The sequence below is a fragment of the Dromaius novaehollandiae genome, chromosome Z (assembly GCF_036370855.1).
Source record: "Dromaius novaehollandiae isolate bDroNov1 chromosome Z, bDroNov1.hap1, whole genome shotgun sequence".
Taxonomy (NCBI): Eukaryota; Metazoa; Chordata; class Aves; order Casuariiformes; family Dromaiidae; genus Dromaius; species Dromaius novaehollandiae.
In genome coordinates this window covers 21,166,477-21,181,042 of record NC_088132.1, presented here as the reverse complement: position 1 = coordinate 21,181,042, position 14,566 = coordinate 21,166,477, and the positions used below count along the sequence as shown (strand labels likewise).

Here is a 14,566-nt window from a genome sequence, read left to right as displayed (position 1 = left end):
CAATCTCCATTATTCCTTTGGCTTCTAGCCTAGTAAGAGCACCATGGGCAAAACTTGATTGTCAACGGACAGCTGGTTCAAGGTGATGCCTGGTGGGGCTCCCTGTTAAAGTGGTCATCCAATCTCTGTCTGTCTTTGATCATTCTTGCAAATTCAATGCCTGCTGGCAAATATAAACTTTAGGATGGTCTTTGAGTGCCTCTCAAAAGACAATCTACACACACCCTGAAGAAATCCTGAATCTTCGAAAGTCCAAATCCAAAACGTACAAAGTTACATCAATATTTAATGTTAAGTATATTATCTGCATGTGTGACTGCAATGAAAACCAAATTATATTAACTCAAACTATACAGCCAAATTTCCACAGGATGTTTTCTGAAAAGAATCCCTACTCACCAAGAACAAATCAAAATGAAACTTTTCCTATCAAAATATGAAATTAAAAGTCTTGAAAACACAGAAAAAAGTTCTGTGGCAAAAAAAATGACAAAACAGACTTCTCATCAACATATGAAAAAAAAAAAAAAAAAAACTAATACATTTAGAGGTGCCAACAAACAAGATGAACGAAGACTTCTCAACCGGAAATCAAACTCTGTAATAGCAACCTACCCTATCTGGATTCACTGTGTGTTTCAGAGTGGCTGAAGTAGTGTCTTAAAACACTTTGAAATGAACTTCATGTAGCTGTTCTGCTCTCAGAAAGCAGAACTAACCTGAGGCTGACCACCCATGACATCCCTTCAATAACAGATGCTTTCACATGCCCTTTAAACTTCTCTAGTATAAGAAATGTGTGTGTACTCAAAAAGACATTTAAAAGAGCTTTAGCTTCTTTGCAGAAAAGCCGTGATGTTTTTAACCTCTTTGCTGCTGGACCTTCAGCATGATAGCAGCAATCTTTTGATGTGCTGGCATTCTAAGGAATGACACACCTGATGCATCTTCTCTGATGCACGTGATGTAGTGCAGAAGTGGTTAAACATAGCTTACAGATCACAATATATCTAAAAGGCACAAAAAGGCTTTTGTTCCATGTTAGAAAGTGCCCAGCGTAACGAGATCACTGGGCATGAGTGGGACTAGTATGCACAACAGTAACACTAATCATCACAATGATTCTAACAAATAACCAGCAAAACACTGGTGAATTAAGGGAAACATTTAGACATATTTTGACATTTCTGACATGCAGTCAGATACAATTGTTTGTGATTGTTCCCTACAAGAAGCCCTCGTAATACTGAAACACAGATTGTGCTAACAACAGAAAACTTAAGCCAAATCAGTGTTACTAAAAAAAAAGTCAAGTAGTTATCTACAGACAATTAGGAGAAGTTAAATGATGATGCTGGTGGCTCAAAGAGGACCTGCAATGCACAGTTACTTTACAACAACTAGAACCCCTTAAGAAATACTTCAAAAAAAAACTTTTACTCAGGAAAGTCACTTACTGGAGTGGATGGGGAAAATAGAGAAATCTTCATCTTGCAAGAGATTCTACTTACAAAAGGCACTTGAAACTGTAGGTGTTCACATTCTGAAAGGGAATGGCATTACCTATGTATGTCTAGACAACAGTCTGCTTAGTGACTGAAGCATAGGTCTGAGACATCTAAGTGAGTCTGGGTACCAGAAGCATTTTTCCTGCAGTGGCTCAGGCTGGATTACATTGCTTCAAGAATTTAAAGCTAAGTTTCATATCTCTATGCTACAACGCAGTAAGTAAAATGCAGACTTAGCCACATCTCTTAATTTATTTCTCAAGAAAAAAAATCTATTCTGATCAACAAGGAATGCATTTTTCAATTGCACTATCCAAAAATGCTTAATACATCATGACTGAAAATGCTTTTTTAAGTCAGCAAGCTGTGTATGCTTGAAAGTTATCATGAAATAAAAGTTTATTAATTTAAATGTAGTAGCTATTCTTGAGTAATTCCACATACTGGCATTTTTTTCAGACTAGACATAGTCTGTTCATGTCATTCATTTTCAAAGTAAACAAAACTTTAAAAGTTCATATTTTGGAATTGCTTTTTCAGTAATTCCTTAAAATATTTACTTAATTAATTCCTTAAGTAATTACTTAAAATTCCTTAAGGAATTACTGAAAAAGCAGTTCCAAAACATAACTGTCCACACACAGGCTAGATCCTCATGGACTGTTACTATGACCAAGCAAAAGCACTGTAGCTAAGAAGTGTTAGGTGGTACATTGCTGCATGTGAATGCAAGTTGAAAAGCCATCTCAAATGAGGGACATCCTTTGGAAAGCCAACATGCGTTGGGCCCGCCAGACATACATGAAACCAGTCAGAGATAATAATTAAGCTGAATTTCTAACAAGGGCTTGGGAAAATGTTAAAGTACATATTACAAAATCTATGGGCTCAATAATCTAGGAGTTTTACTGTCTTCTGAGTTAAGTGAATTATATTATTACTACTGGAAAGCTCTAGAAAAACCACTTGCAGAGAAGGATTCTACTATCTCAGTGCAACATAATCAAAAACAGATGTAGAAAATTTTAGGCTCTAGGAGTGTGGGTTTTATGTGTTCAAAAAAAAAAAAAAGTCATGTTAAGTGAGCATAAATTGCTGGAATCATATGCTTCATGGCATGTCTACGGAGTCATTCATTTCTCATTCACCTCTGACATACTACCTGCCCTCTTGCTACTAATTCCCTTCTACAATTTTTTTTAAACATTCCAGAAACCTCGACAACTTCAAATGATAAAAAGAAAAAACAAAAGAAAGGATGTTTCTTCTTTCTCCTTAGAAAAGTAAATTCCCGTCCCAGCGTAAAACCCCACGCTCTAGAGACACAGGCTAAACAAGATCCAGCCCTGCATAAGCAGCAGCTTTTCTGTGCTTTGGAAGTGTCATGCCCTTAAATTGGTTATTTAAGTGCCACAGAAAAGACAGAATCCTGTTTTTTTCCATTGTTACACTTTTTACCCTGACAGAGCCCCAACCTTAAAGTTGTTACAGTTCAAGATTTGAAAAAGATGTTTTATACTTTATGCTGTAAAAGAGGTCTTTTCATTACTCTCTTGCATCCCTATATGCAAGTGAGGCAACTAATTTTACAGGGAAAGCCCTTCATGCTGTTCTATAACACTGTTCTCACTAGATGTAAACATCCACAATGCTGTTCCTTAATTGTGCTATTCATTATTTAATTGTGCATATTACCACACAGCATACAAGATAAAAATACAAACAGACCTTATCCCTTGTCTTTATTACAGTTTACATGAGCTACTATGTACATACACATAAATATTTAATTGGATATCTATGGTGACACAATATATTGCTTCAGTTTCTCACATTTCACCATAGGTGAAATGGGCTCAAACCATCTGTCACCAATCAAATCCTCCTGGTCTTAATAATCTTGCATTATTAGTGACATTTCTATGCCCCAGAACAAATTATATGAAGCTTTCCAAAACTGCTCTTCCATTGGACCTGTATCACTGAATCTGGCTGGGATATTTCTTTATCACAACAGCTAGTTCAAATAATTCAGGAACAAGGAGAAACAACAGCAACAAAAACGACTATCAGTGACGCAGAAATATTACCTACAAATTAAATAATCACAATTTTATTGCCATTGTCACCTATTTAAAAGGACATACCATCCAAAGTCAGTGAGAATCAGGTCACAGACTTAAAGGGCATCAGGGACTGATTAAACTATACAGCATTCTGCTTCCTAACTAAAAACTAAGAAACAAGTATTACAGCATACCAGGTATGTCAGTCTTTACTTCAAATCAAAAATGGGAATCCTAAAAAGTTTTGACAACAGTTTCAGTAAATTGGTTACATAGATATTAAGATTGAATTCTGAATAGGAATATATATGTTCCATGACTTCAATATACTGATAGTCCCAGTTAAGTTATTTTATTGCTACAGTTCACTTTGCAGCAGTTTCTTGAATAAGGCTGCTACACAATTCTACTAGACAACAGCACTTTAGCATGGGCCATCACATTAAGCAGTTACAGATAGTGCCAAGTACGTCAATACATACCAGCTCAAGTTCTGATCTTGCTTCAGCAACAGTTTTCCATTTTCTTTAATAAAGAAGTTGAGATTTTTTTTTTTTTTTTTTTAAGGCACTAATACTAAAGTCAGCTTAGACAGATTTACCAGTTTATTTAGGTTATATTCACACATTGAGTTCTCTTTCAGTAGAACAGTTCTGACCAAACTGCACATTTTTATTCAGGTACACATGTTACCACAGACAGCCCCAAATGCTGTTTAGTGTATGCATATTTTATTTTAAAATTATGCCTACCACATTCTACTGCATGAAGTATCTGCATGGAGAAAACATGCATACACAATTCTCTTTATTCCTTTTGCTCTTTAAACCTCATTAAAGTAAGAAAGAATTGATAAATATGTCATTTCATACTAAAAGGTCTCTACCTTTGTTTTTATGCAGGTCACTACCATCCCTCCTTTATTAAAGGCTGGACAGTAGAATCTTCACAGCAGAAGGAACACACACATTAATATAAAAGGAAACTTCTATATAATTCTGTCGGAAAAGCATCAAAGATATATTACATCCCAACATTCAATATGGAGCTCAAAGGGTTATAAAGGCATACTGGCTGTCTCCCTCTCCTGTGGACATGCTTTGTGGTACATTAAGTGTCAACAGAGAGCACAGTCCTTAAGAGGAATACATTTTCTGAGCATCACACACACACATCCTGAAGCAAGTAAGTTAAAATCATTGACAACAATGAATCACTGCAACTATGAAGTTGAATTGCTATCCTTTTTTTTTGTTTGTTTTTGGTATGTATAGGATGAGATAAAATGGTCCCATGATGTCATAAAACTTGGAATATTACCTGCTTTACTCACCTATATAATAAATAGTAATAAACATTTCACATGTTGGGTGATACTAAAAAAACTCAATTATTTTAGTGAATTATTATTAACTTTTTGAGAATAAAAAACTAACTTCCTCATCCTCATAGCTGAGAAGTTTTCTTATTGTATGGCAGTGAACTACCATTTATAAAAAAAATCTTGAAACTTACATTAGAATTTGAGAATCTTAAATTTACCATTTTTTAGATCACTTGATTACTTACCTCACAGTTTGCAGACAAAAAAACAGATTAAGGTAGGTTTACTTTAGTTGGAAACTGTCAAAAACTTGGAAAAAGTCCTTCTTGAGACGGTATAAAGATTCACATGGCACTCTTCAAGAACTTACACAGGTTTATCATAAATACATATTGTAAAGGTCTCTTCATTAAGCAATAATAAAAATCTCATTTGTCTTTTGAATTTGTTATTCTGCTGCACACTCAAAGAGCTTCCATATTTTATCATGACAAAAAGAAGATAACAGCTATAGAATTGGGAAGCTGAATGTGGTATGAATTTTGGAAAAAGCTTGCCCTTGAAAATCATCTAACACCTAATGAAAATAGCTGAATCAAACAGAAATTCAAAAACAAAATTAGAAAAAAGTTGGGCATAGCTGCTGTCACTGTATGTAGTTGAGAAAGGGGGCGGAATTGTGAAGGAATGCATCTCTTTCCTTGTGCCGCTGAGATATGTACTTAGTTGCATTCACACAGTTGTCTGAGAGTTGGTTACGGTTTCACAACAAGAAGATAAAAAGGTCTTTATAGACTTAACTTCACAGGAACAGAAAGGGAGATCATGGGAAAACCTGACCAAGGTGAAAAATAAAAGGATGCTAGGGATATCCTAGATAAATGGCAGCAAGAAGCAAATCTACATACAAAGGGCTTATATATCAAGAACCTGTATATCAGAAAGTCCTACATATTGATAGCCAAACTGCTAGGAAAAATAGAGTTTAGAACATTTTAAAAAAATCACATGCAGTTTTAAAGATCTATTGATCCCCCCTATGCATCTCAAGGTAAGATGGTTACTTTGTAGTTGACTCAATAGTATAACAAAGATCTCCCAAGAATCTGGATTTACCAAAAAGCCTTTCTGTATTCTTGAATGAAAACGGAAAGATACTTGAAGGTCTTAAAACAACAGGAATAAATGGTATGCAAGTACATTTGCTTAATAATGACATACTGTAATTATGCAATAATCTCATTTTTCTTCCAAATTACATGTCAATAAATCTTTCTGACTGCACTATAAATTCCAAGGACATGGATGGAGGTGTTTATTAGTATAATTACAAAGCAGCAATAATACTATTAAGCTTTTAGATCCAGATCCTGTTCCTTTTCTTTTTTTGCCCCTCTAAAGGGAGTAAAAAAGTTCCTACAAATGGAACACCCAGAGAGCATCAAAAGTTATTTTTAAAAGACCATAAAAATATTCTGCTTTTTCAATTACTTCATTAAAGCTTTTTTTTTCTTTTTTAAATTAATCTATGACAGAATGTCAGATTTTTTTTTAACCACACAGTGCGGCAAAGAGACTCCAAGATAACAAGCAGTCTCCTAAGCAGGCAATATTACTATACTATAAAGATGTAAAGGAAGCATTCTAGATCTCACCATGTGCTAGCCATTAATATACAGTATTAAACCACCCCCCCCCAAGATCTAAACCATCTATTCAGATATAAATTCAGTCCAAACTATTGTTACTTGCAATTCTTGTTTCCACATATGTTGCAACATTCCTAGACAGACTTCTACCTGTCTTAGTTACCAGCCTTCCTCTGCAAACTACTACAAGGGTATTTGAGTGCACAAGCACTAAAGTGACTCTTGAAATTAAGATATTTCATCAAATGAGACTAGCATGACCAAAGCAATTCCATAATTTTCTTAGAAGGGAATATCTATGCCTAGTTGAAAATCAAGTACTTATAATTAGCTCTCAAAGATTAACTCCAGTGATATTATATAATCATGACTTATTCTACAGTGCTGCCTTTCACAGCCCAAATTACACTCAAATTGTTTTAACATAGTGAGAGCATCTGCCCCAGTTATCTTAAACTATCTGACACATTAAAAACAAAATATGACTTTTTTAATGTAGAATTGAAAAGGCTGTCTTTATAATGTTTACACCTGGTTAGATTGACTGCAAAAGTAATAAACTGACAATTCTATTCATTCTTTTCTCATTGTAAAGTAGATGGAATTTTGGACATTATTTTATTATTTTTTTACTATATAAAGCCAGTTTAATATATATTTGCTGAAGAAAATCAGGCTGGATAATACTGAGCAACATTCTTAATCTTAATAAGATATTTAGTAGTAAAATTCTGTAGTAAGAAAATTTAAAAAAGAACAAAAATGTTTACTTAGTGTAAGTTTTCAAATTCCAGTGTAAAATCTTACCAGTGCTCAAATTACAACAAATTATTACTGACACATTCAACTTGCAAACCTGGACAAGAGAGCAACTGCAAAAGAATTAAACAGCATAACAAAATGGTAATGTCCATATTGTGAAATAAGAGATTCTAATTGAACTGTGCTTATGCAATTCTTACTAGGTAACTTTGAATCAGTGTACTGAACTTTACAATAAAGCAAATATACACACTATAACCAAAATTATAAATTTATTTTTTCTCTTATTCTCTTATTTTGCTTATTGCTTATGTATTTTCCAGAAAGGCTACCTCAGAAAAGAGGTCTTAACACAGGCCTTTAACAACTTAATTACTAGTAGGAAGAATTCTTCATTGATGACTATGGTGCAAATTCAATACTTTTCTAAAGGCCATATACTGACCTCAGTCCCTCCAGGCAACTCCCACTGATACTGATGAATGTTCCAGGCACAGAGCAAAAGAAATACACAGACCTAACAATCTTACTAGAAAGTAAGTTCAGTGAGGGAATGCAGGGGATCAATTTTCTTAATGAGGTGATCCCTAAAGTGGAAAAAAAAACACAGCAAGCCTTAGATCCTCAATGTTAGAGGCTAACCAGAGAAGCGAAGCAAGGAGAGCAGAGCAACAGAACATAAAAAGCTGCTTTCAAAATGTGAGACAGAGTTGCACAAAATGTTTCTTGGTGATAAATAATGGTAATATACAAGTTTGTGATTTTAAAAAGTATTAGTGTGACAATAAAACAAACACAGAAACTTTTATGGGCAGACCATAGAAAAGAGACATTAAAGGAGAACTTTAAGTTTAGATAGCTGAAGTGGAGATAGAGCTATAGCGCAGTCTTATTCACAGAAAAGAAATGAAGAAGGAAGCTCTGTATTTCAAAGCTCCTGTCCATAACAGGATTCTCCAAATTTGACCTTCCTGCTATATTAAGAAAGCAGCTGTTGGGGAGATGCCTGGGAAGGCTATCTCTTCCCATATGCCTAAATTCCCTGCAAAATACAGTACAACCTTTAAACAAAGTGCAAAGGGCCAGCTCCAGAGCAAGTCTTCAGTTGGCTGAACCTTTTGAAGACTGTCTATCTAAGAAGTTATCATTACTGGAAGTTACATTTACAGAAGGAAGTGAGCATATTCCATTATTTTGCAGATAAACAGTGCAACACAAACAGAAATACAGGACAAAGCTGTCTAACCTGTAATCCTTTGTGATAAGAAAACACATAATCACTTTCAACTGAGAATAGGGCAGATGGCAATACCAGTTTATATTTAATTCTTAGCAACTCTACAAATTATTTAGGTGTTCAGAACATACAGAGTATGGAAACTCTGGAAAAACTAAAACATTAATAAATTATGAATTTTAGACTAATTCAGAAGGGAGCTTGTCTTTAACGTGCTAAACTTGATTAATAAAAATTTCTACTAAGTTATATGCTAATAAGTTCAACCATATTACTTTCTTTAAAGAGCAGCCTTTAAGTTAATAGGACAATGCAGAGAAATACCTTTTCTTGCCAAAGTGACAAATAAGTTTCTGTGAATCAACAGTATCCCAAAGGGCATCCAAATCTTGACAGCCTTTCCAACTCAAGATCTCAGAGAATTAAAAAAATATCCAAACCTATTAACTTGTTTTTATAGTGACTGTAATCTATTCTATTTATTCTTGCAGTTCTATTTGGGGAGCATAAAAATCACTTGCTCTTCCTCATGTAAGTGAAACCATTTAACCTTTCTGTAAGTTATAACACTGAAATCATTTGCAGAAACTGCTAACTATAAAACTGACTTGCAAAGTGTGTGCAAATAAAAGGAATTGTATAAATAATTGAAATGATTCTCCAGGGAAAATATGTAGCTATAAATGTCTGAAGAGGAAAAGGAACAATAAGCAGCAAATTCTGCACCACTTTCACCACACCAGAAAGCCTGCTCAGGAAAAATACCTACTTCTAACAAAACTGACAAAACAGTCCCACCCTTCAACAAAATCTAATTTAGCTGGATGTGATTGGTTAGCAAAGTTTTCCATACTTTCTAAACAGAAAGTATGTATATAATTTATAATAATTTAAAAAAATCGTAGTGAAAACAAATCCTCCAAACCTTTCCATCAGAAGAAAATGTTTTTTGTGGGTGCTATCAAAGCACTTGGATAAGGTTCTTTTCTCACTTAGGCTGTCATAAATCAATGGCAGCTTCACTAACCTCAGCAGAGTAAAGCTTAGTGAAGAGTACATAAGAACAGAATCTAGTCAGGGTGTCTTCTCTAAAAAATGTATTTAAGACTATTTTGAGGCATATCTGTAGCAAGTCACATAATTTAACATATATTGCACTTGAAACCTGAAATGCACATAGAGTTGTTAATAATTTATAAGACACTTTCCCATGAGATTAATGCTTAAAAAGACATTGTTTTTATTACATGTACTAACAAACATTCCTAAAAGGAACTAAATATACATAGCACCTGCCAGCAGGAAGAAAAGAATTTTACTGGAATTAAGACATGCTTGTATTAAGAGTAAAAATTATATCTGCAATGGATGCCTGTCTAGCATGTGGGTAAAAATCTCTCTACAAAGACAAGGGAATCAGAGTTAGCAACTTATCTAATAAAAAAAAGTGGTGTAGAAGGGTTGCTCAGTTCTAGCTGACCTTGGAATGTAATTGGCTACCTTGGGTGTCTCTATAGTATATGCCATTAAGAAGATAAAAATAAATGGGATTAAAATCTGAACCGATAAAGCTAAGAAATTAAGCATTACTCCTTTAATAAACCTACTTTATGAAAGTATGTGAATACCAAGATATCTCCTTACTGATTACTATAAAAGTATGGATAAGTTTCAAAATAAGTTATCAAAAGTAAAAATGTCTAATATTTTTCTTCTATTTTTCCCCTTCTTCCCTGTTCAGAAACTATGAATGAAGACTTCAAGGCAAGTTCTTTATTTAGCTTTAACCCCTTGATCAGTTTGATATTCATCTGAAATATCACTTTTACGCCCCCATATTCTCCAGTGTGGTAAATATGTTTAGTCTAGACTGATGCTATTTTGTAATTTGAGATGAAATACATTTCTTCTGTGTAACACCCCTTTTCTCCCTGCTTATGTGCTATTTAAGACTCTACAGGCTTATCAAACTGTAAGAACACTATGTCTTAAAAAGGTCTAGGTGAAGATGAGATTGTTTTACTGTACTGCAAAATAACAGCTACAAAAAATTATTTTAAATCACAAAAAAAGGATTACTCAAGAAGAAGCGTCTGGCAGTTAAAAAACATCAGGGCAAAGCACAGACCACTTCTGTCTATCACACAAGCCACGAATAAAGTGGGATTCTAGTAAACTGAAAAAAAGCTTATGACAAAGACTTTTTATTAAACTTTAGAAAACATGCGATGCGGTAGAGCTCAAAATAAAAAACTTTCTTCTACCCCTTGGTATCTAAGTAGTTTGTGTCAGACTACAGTTTGGATTTAGGAAGTTTGTGTTCAGCACACTTTTCAAACTCTTTATTGGGTGGTTTTACACAGACACTGTAAAAAGCAGTGAGGAAAAACTGAGGGGAGATGATTTAGGAATTATGAATTATAAAATCATATATCCTTGTTATAAAGATCAAGGAGCACCAGATCATGAACACGTGTTGCTGTGCTACCACAACTGATCTTTGTTCCTTCCTTGATATAGTCACCGACATAGACTTTTACAACTGTATGTGATTTTATGCTAACCCTGGTAGTAAACATCACAAAGGAATTAAAGAGACACCAGTCAACCTTCTTACCCTTAAATGGAAGTTACTACTAGCTTGAATTGCTGCAGTTACCATAGGACAATTACGTGACAACAAGCCTACAATTTCCATTTGGTTGAAAACTGCTCCATGAGAACTACGGAGTAATATATTTAGAAAAATCAAGTCAGTGTATCTGCAAGTGGTAAAAGTAAGTAACAACTTTAAGGATTATTTTGTCCACTTTTTTAGATTTCAATCTACCACAGCAGCTAGATTACTACATCACATTGTATCTTTACAGGGTTCAGTGAGCTGACTCAAGCAAGTGCTTTACACTAAATCACGGTGTTCCAACAAGCAAAAACTGCTAGAGGGACTGCAAAAATAAGGCATGTTTTTGGACTCTCACATTCTCAAAAACTTGTGTCAAGACTTTAATTAATAAAACTTACAAGCTATGAAATCTAATGCAGTAACCTGTAACCCATGTAATGTATTTCTTTAAAACCTCATCCTATATTCTCAAAGTTAACAGTTTATTTCTTGTTTGATTGCCATTGAACAAATGCAAAGAAACGTTTATATATAAAGTATCATATGGTGAAATGTGGCAACATATAAAAAGCTGACTCTAATGAAGATTTCAAATAATAACACTTGCCTCCTACTCCTTCTCTTCTTTACAACCCTAATATCCTTGGAGTCAAGTATTTCTTAAAGAAACTAAGCACAAGCCTAATGCCTCATATATACTCTAGTTAAATCTGAAACAAAAATGCGGTAGCATTAACAAGCAAAACACTTACTTAAACATTAGATAAGTTTAACCAATTCTTATATCAAAATGTAATGTCTGCGGTTGGGGGATAGAGAGAGAGAAAGACCACAAAAAGCAACATGTAAACTGGAAACATCAAGATCTTTTACCCTTAATGAGGTATATCATTTTTAGTAAATGGTAATACTACTAAAAAAATCTTTTTATATTAATAAATCTATGTTATTCTTTCAGCTTTCTCAAATGTATACCACTTCAGACTCTCTTTGCTGCAATTAATCTTCCTTGATATCAGTGTTAAAGGTCTTGATAAGAGATTCTTTTTCCTCATTATTCATCATGTCTGTGAAAAAGCCTAAATTGATCTTAAGAAGGAGATCTTTTTCTATTCATCCAGCACATTCTTAACTGCGGCAAATGTATTCTCTAAACTAAGATTATATTCAGGAAACAGCTAATTCAGATTTAAAAATATTCTAATGATCTCTATCAAAAAACTGATATTTCTGTATTTCTTCCTTCATTTTTCCTTTGGTTTGCAAATACCTCATGATAGCTAAAGACTGTCTCTCTTACGTACGTGTAAACATTTCACAGATTACAGACACCAGTGTACACAGACCACGCCCAATATCCAAAAAAGTAAATTATATCTTAAAGTTTCATCTTCAAAGTGTGTTCTTACTACCTTAAAATCCCAGTGGATGTAGTACACATTCATCTACTCTTACAGTATTATTTGCACAAGAAATGTGAGATTTCGCCCATTCACCAACAGGTAAATTCCTGGAATCTACTGCAGAAGGATAATCATCTTACCTTTACAGTTTCACTTAAGATTCGGTTTTTGTCTGCTTCTTCACTGGAGTGCAATTCTAGTTTATTATTTAATTCCTGTAGCTGTTGAGCCTGTTCATTCAGAAGCATTTGTGCCTGATGCTCCCGATGTAAGGCATGATTTAATTCTTCACATGCACTTTCAAACCTCTCGTTGGTGATCAATTTCTGATAAAAGAAAAAAACTGTGTTTGATTGTTTAACTGTCATTATCTGTTTATATGTTTGACCTTTAGAATTCCACTTAATAACATACAACATTCTAGTACAAAAGCATGCTCAAGACGAGTATTCAATTTTTTAAACACGAAGACAAGCCACTAAATACTGAATGGCAGATGATTTTATTCACTGTATTTTTTCAAGGAAGTATTCAGTGTATACTGTAAACAGTATGTATTAATTGTTCTACCCAAACCTAACATTGCAGGTTGTAAAGAATCATTACTAACGCAGAAAGAAATATTCATGTCCAGGACTGTAAGGGAATGAAACATCTTAAGAACAAAACTGAAGACAACTAGATACACTTGTTCATATGAGTTAAAGAGTCATTCTACCAGCTAGGAACAAGAAGGATAATGGACATGCTTTTGATTCGAAAAAGCAAAACTATAGAGTACTGACTATGTTTTCATCTGCTGAATAGAGGATATAAACACTTACTCAGCTTCAGAATGGCAGTTGATAGAAGAGAATGCAAAATAGTTTACATATACCAGGAATGAATACACAGAAAAAATAGTGGATAAAAAGCAATTAGTTTAGTTCATAGTTCATTTAATTGTTCTAAAGTTACATTTAGCTCTGAAGTTTCTATTTAAAATATTATAAAATGTGCACGCCTGAAAACTTGCCTTATCTGGCCAACATAGTTGGAATAAGAACATGATCTCTACCTAAAAGCCTTGCCAATATCCTTATTTCATTGAAATGACCGTATCATCGACACATACTACATTTGTTCTGTTCAGCCTCTCTTTTCTTTATCCTCCTTTCTCTTAAGAGCACCACATTTTCAAAAGAATATATATGTTTTAATACCATGTATAAAGAGATACGAAATTATCTCCTAAATATTCTGGGTTTGCAAGTGTTTTGATGGGGTCACAATGATAGCTCTCAGGATCAACTTAGGGCACAACTATGGAAAATACTGCTCATTCTGGGCTAGGCTATTTCAGATATACTGGGGCATCTGTAAAGGACAGATAGGAGTATTTATCCATCCACTTTCTCAGATTGCTTAGATGTGACCAATTCTGAATGCAACCTATAGAAAATATATAGGAAGAATGTATAGGAGGAAAGGTGCTCAATGTGTCTCCAGCATCCTAAAAAAGGACAGGTTGCTCCCCTGCTATAAGGACTGAAGGCACATGATGGAGAACAAACTGACAATCTGGCAGAATGACACGTTTGCATACTGAGAACTCCAGCCATAGAGCAGTGAGGATAAATCCCTCAAGCACTGCGTCCATCATCTGCTATGTTGTGGCTTTAAGTGGTTAAGCAACCTTTTTCTAGTCTCTTTTCACACCTGCCAGATGGTGCTATTTATAGGTTACTGCACCCATAGTGCTGAAGTAAACCCTTTAGCTCTAGCAAAGGGTAAGAGGGACTTGGTGCATATAGGCTATTAAGACTGTAGAATGGAGATTTTTTTTCCATAAATTCCCTCCTACAAGTAAACTGAAAGCTACAGTAAAAGACTTATCATAATATTCTGGAATATCAGTGCAGGGTTCAAATATTGCATTTATGCTTTATGAGCTTGTCACGAACATATTTATTAAATCTCCGCATTTTAGCTGACTTTTCTCTTTTGAAGTAACA

The 14,566-nt window shown here is 34.3% G+C and overlaps 1 protein-coding gene across 7 annotated transcripts in view; it reads right to left on the bottom strand.

Moving 5' to 3' along the window:
* The window catches only part of CCDC171 (coiled-coil domain containing 171), a 152,166-nt gene that overhangs the window by 64,973 nt on the left and 72,627 nt on the right, over window positions 1-14,566 (bottom strand). For all 7 annotated transcript variants that reach the window (XM_064502461.1, XM_064502455.1, XM_064502462.1 and 4 more), the window contains exon 21: window positions 12,713-12,898. In XM_064502461.1, coding sequence (XP_064358531.1) covers window positions 12,713-12,898 — 186 coding nt within the window. The remainder of the gene's footprint in view (window positions 1-12,712; window positions 12,899-14,566) is intronic.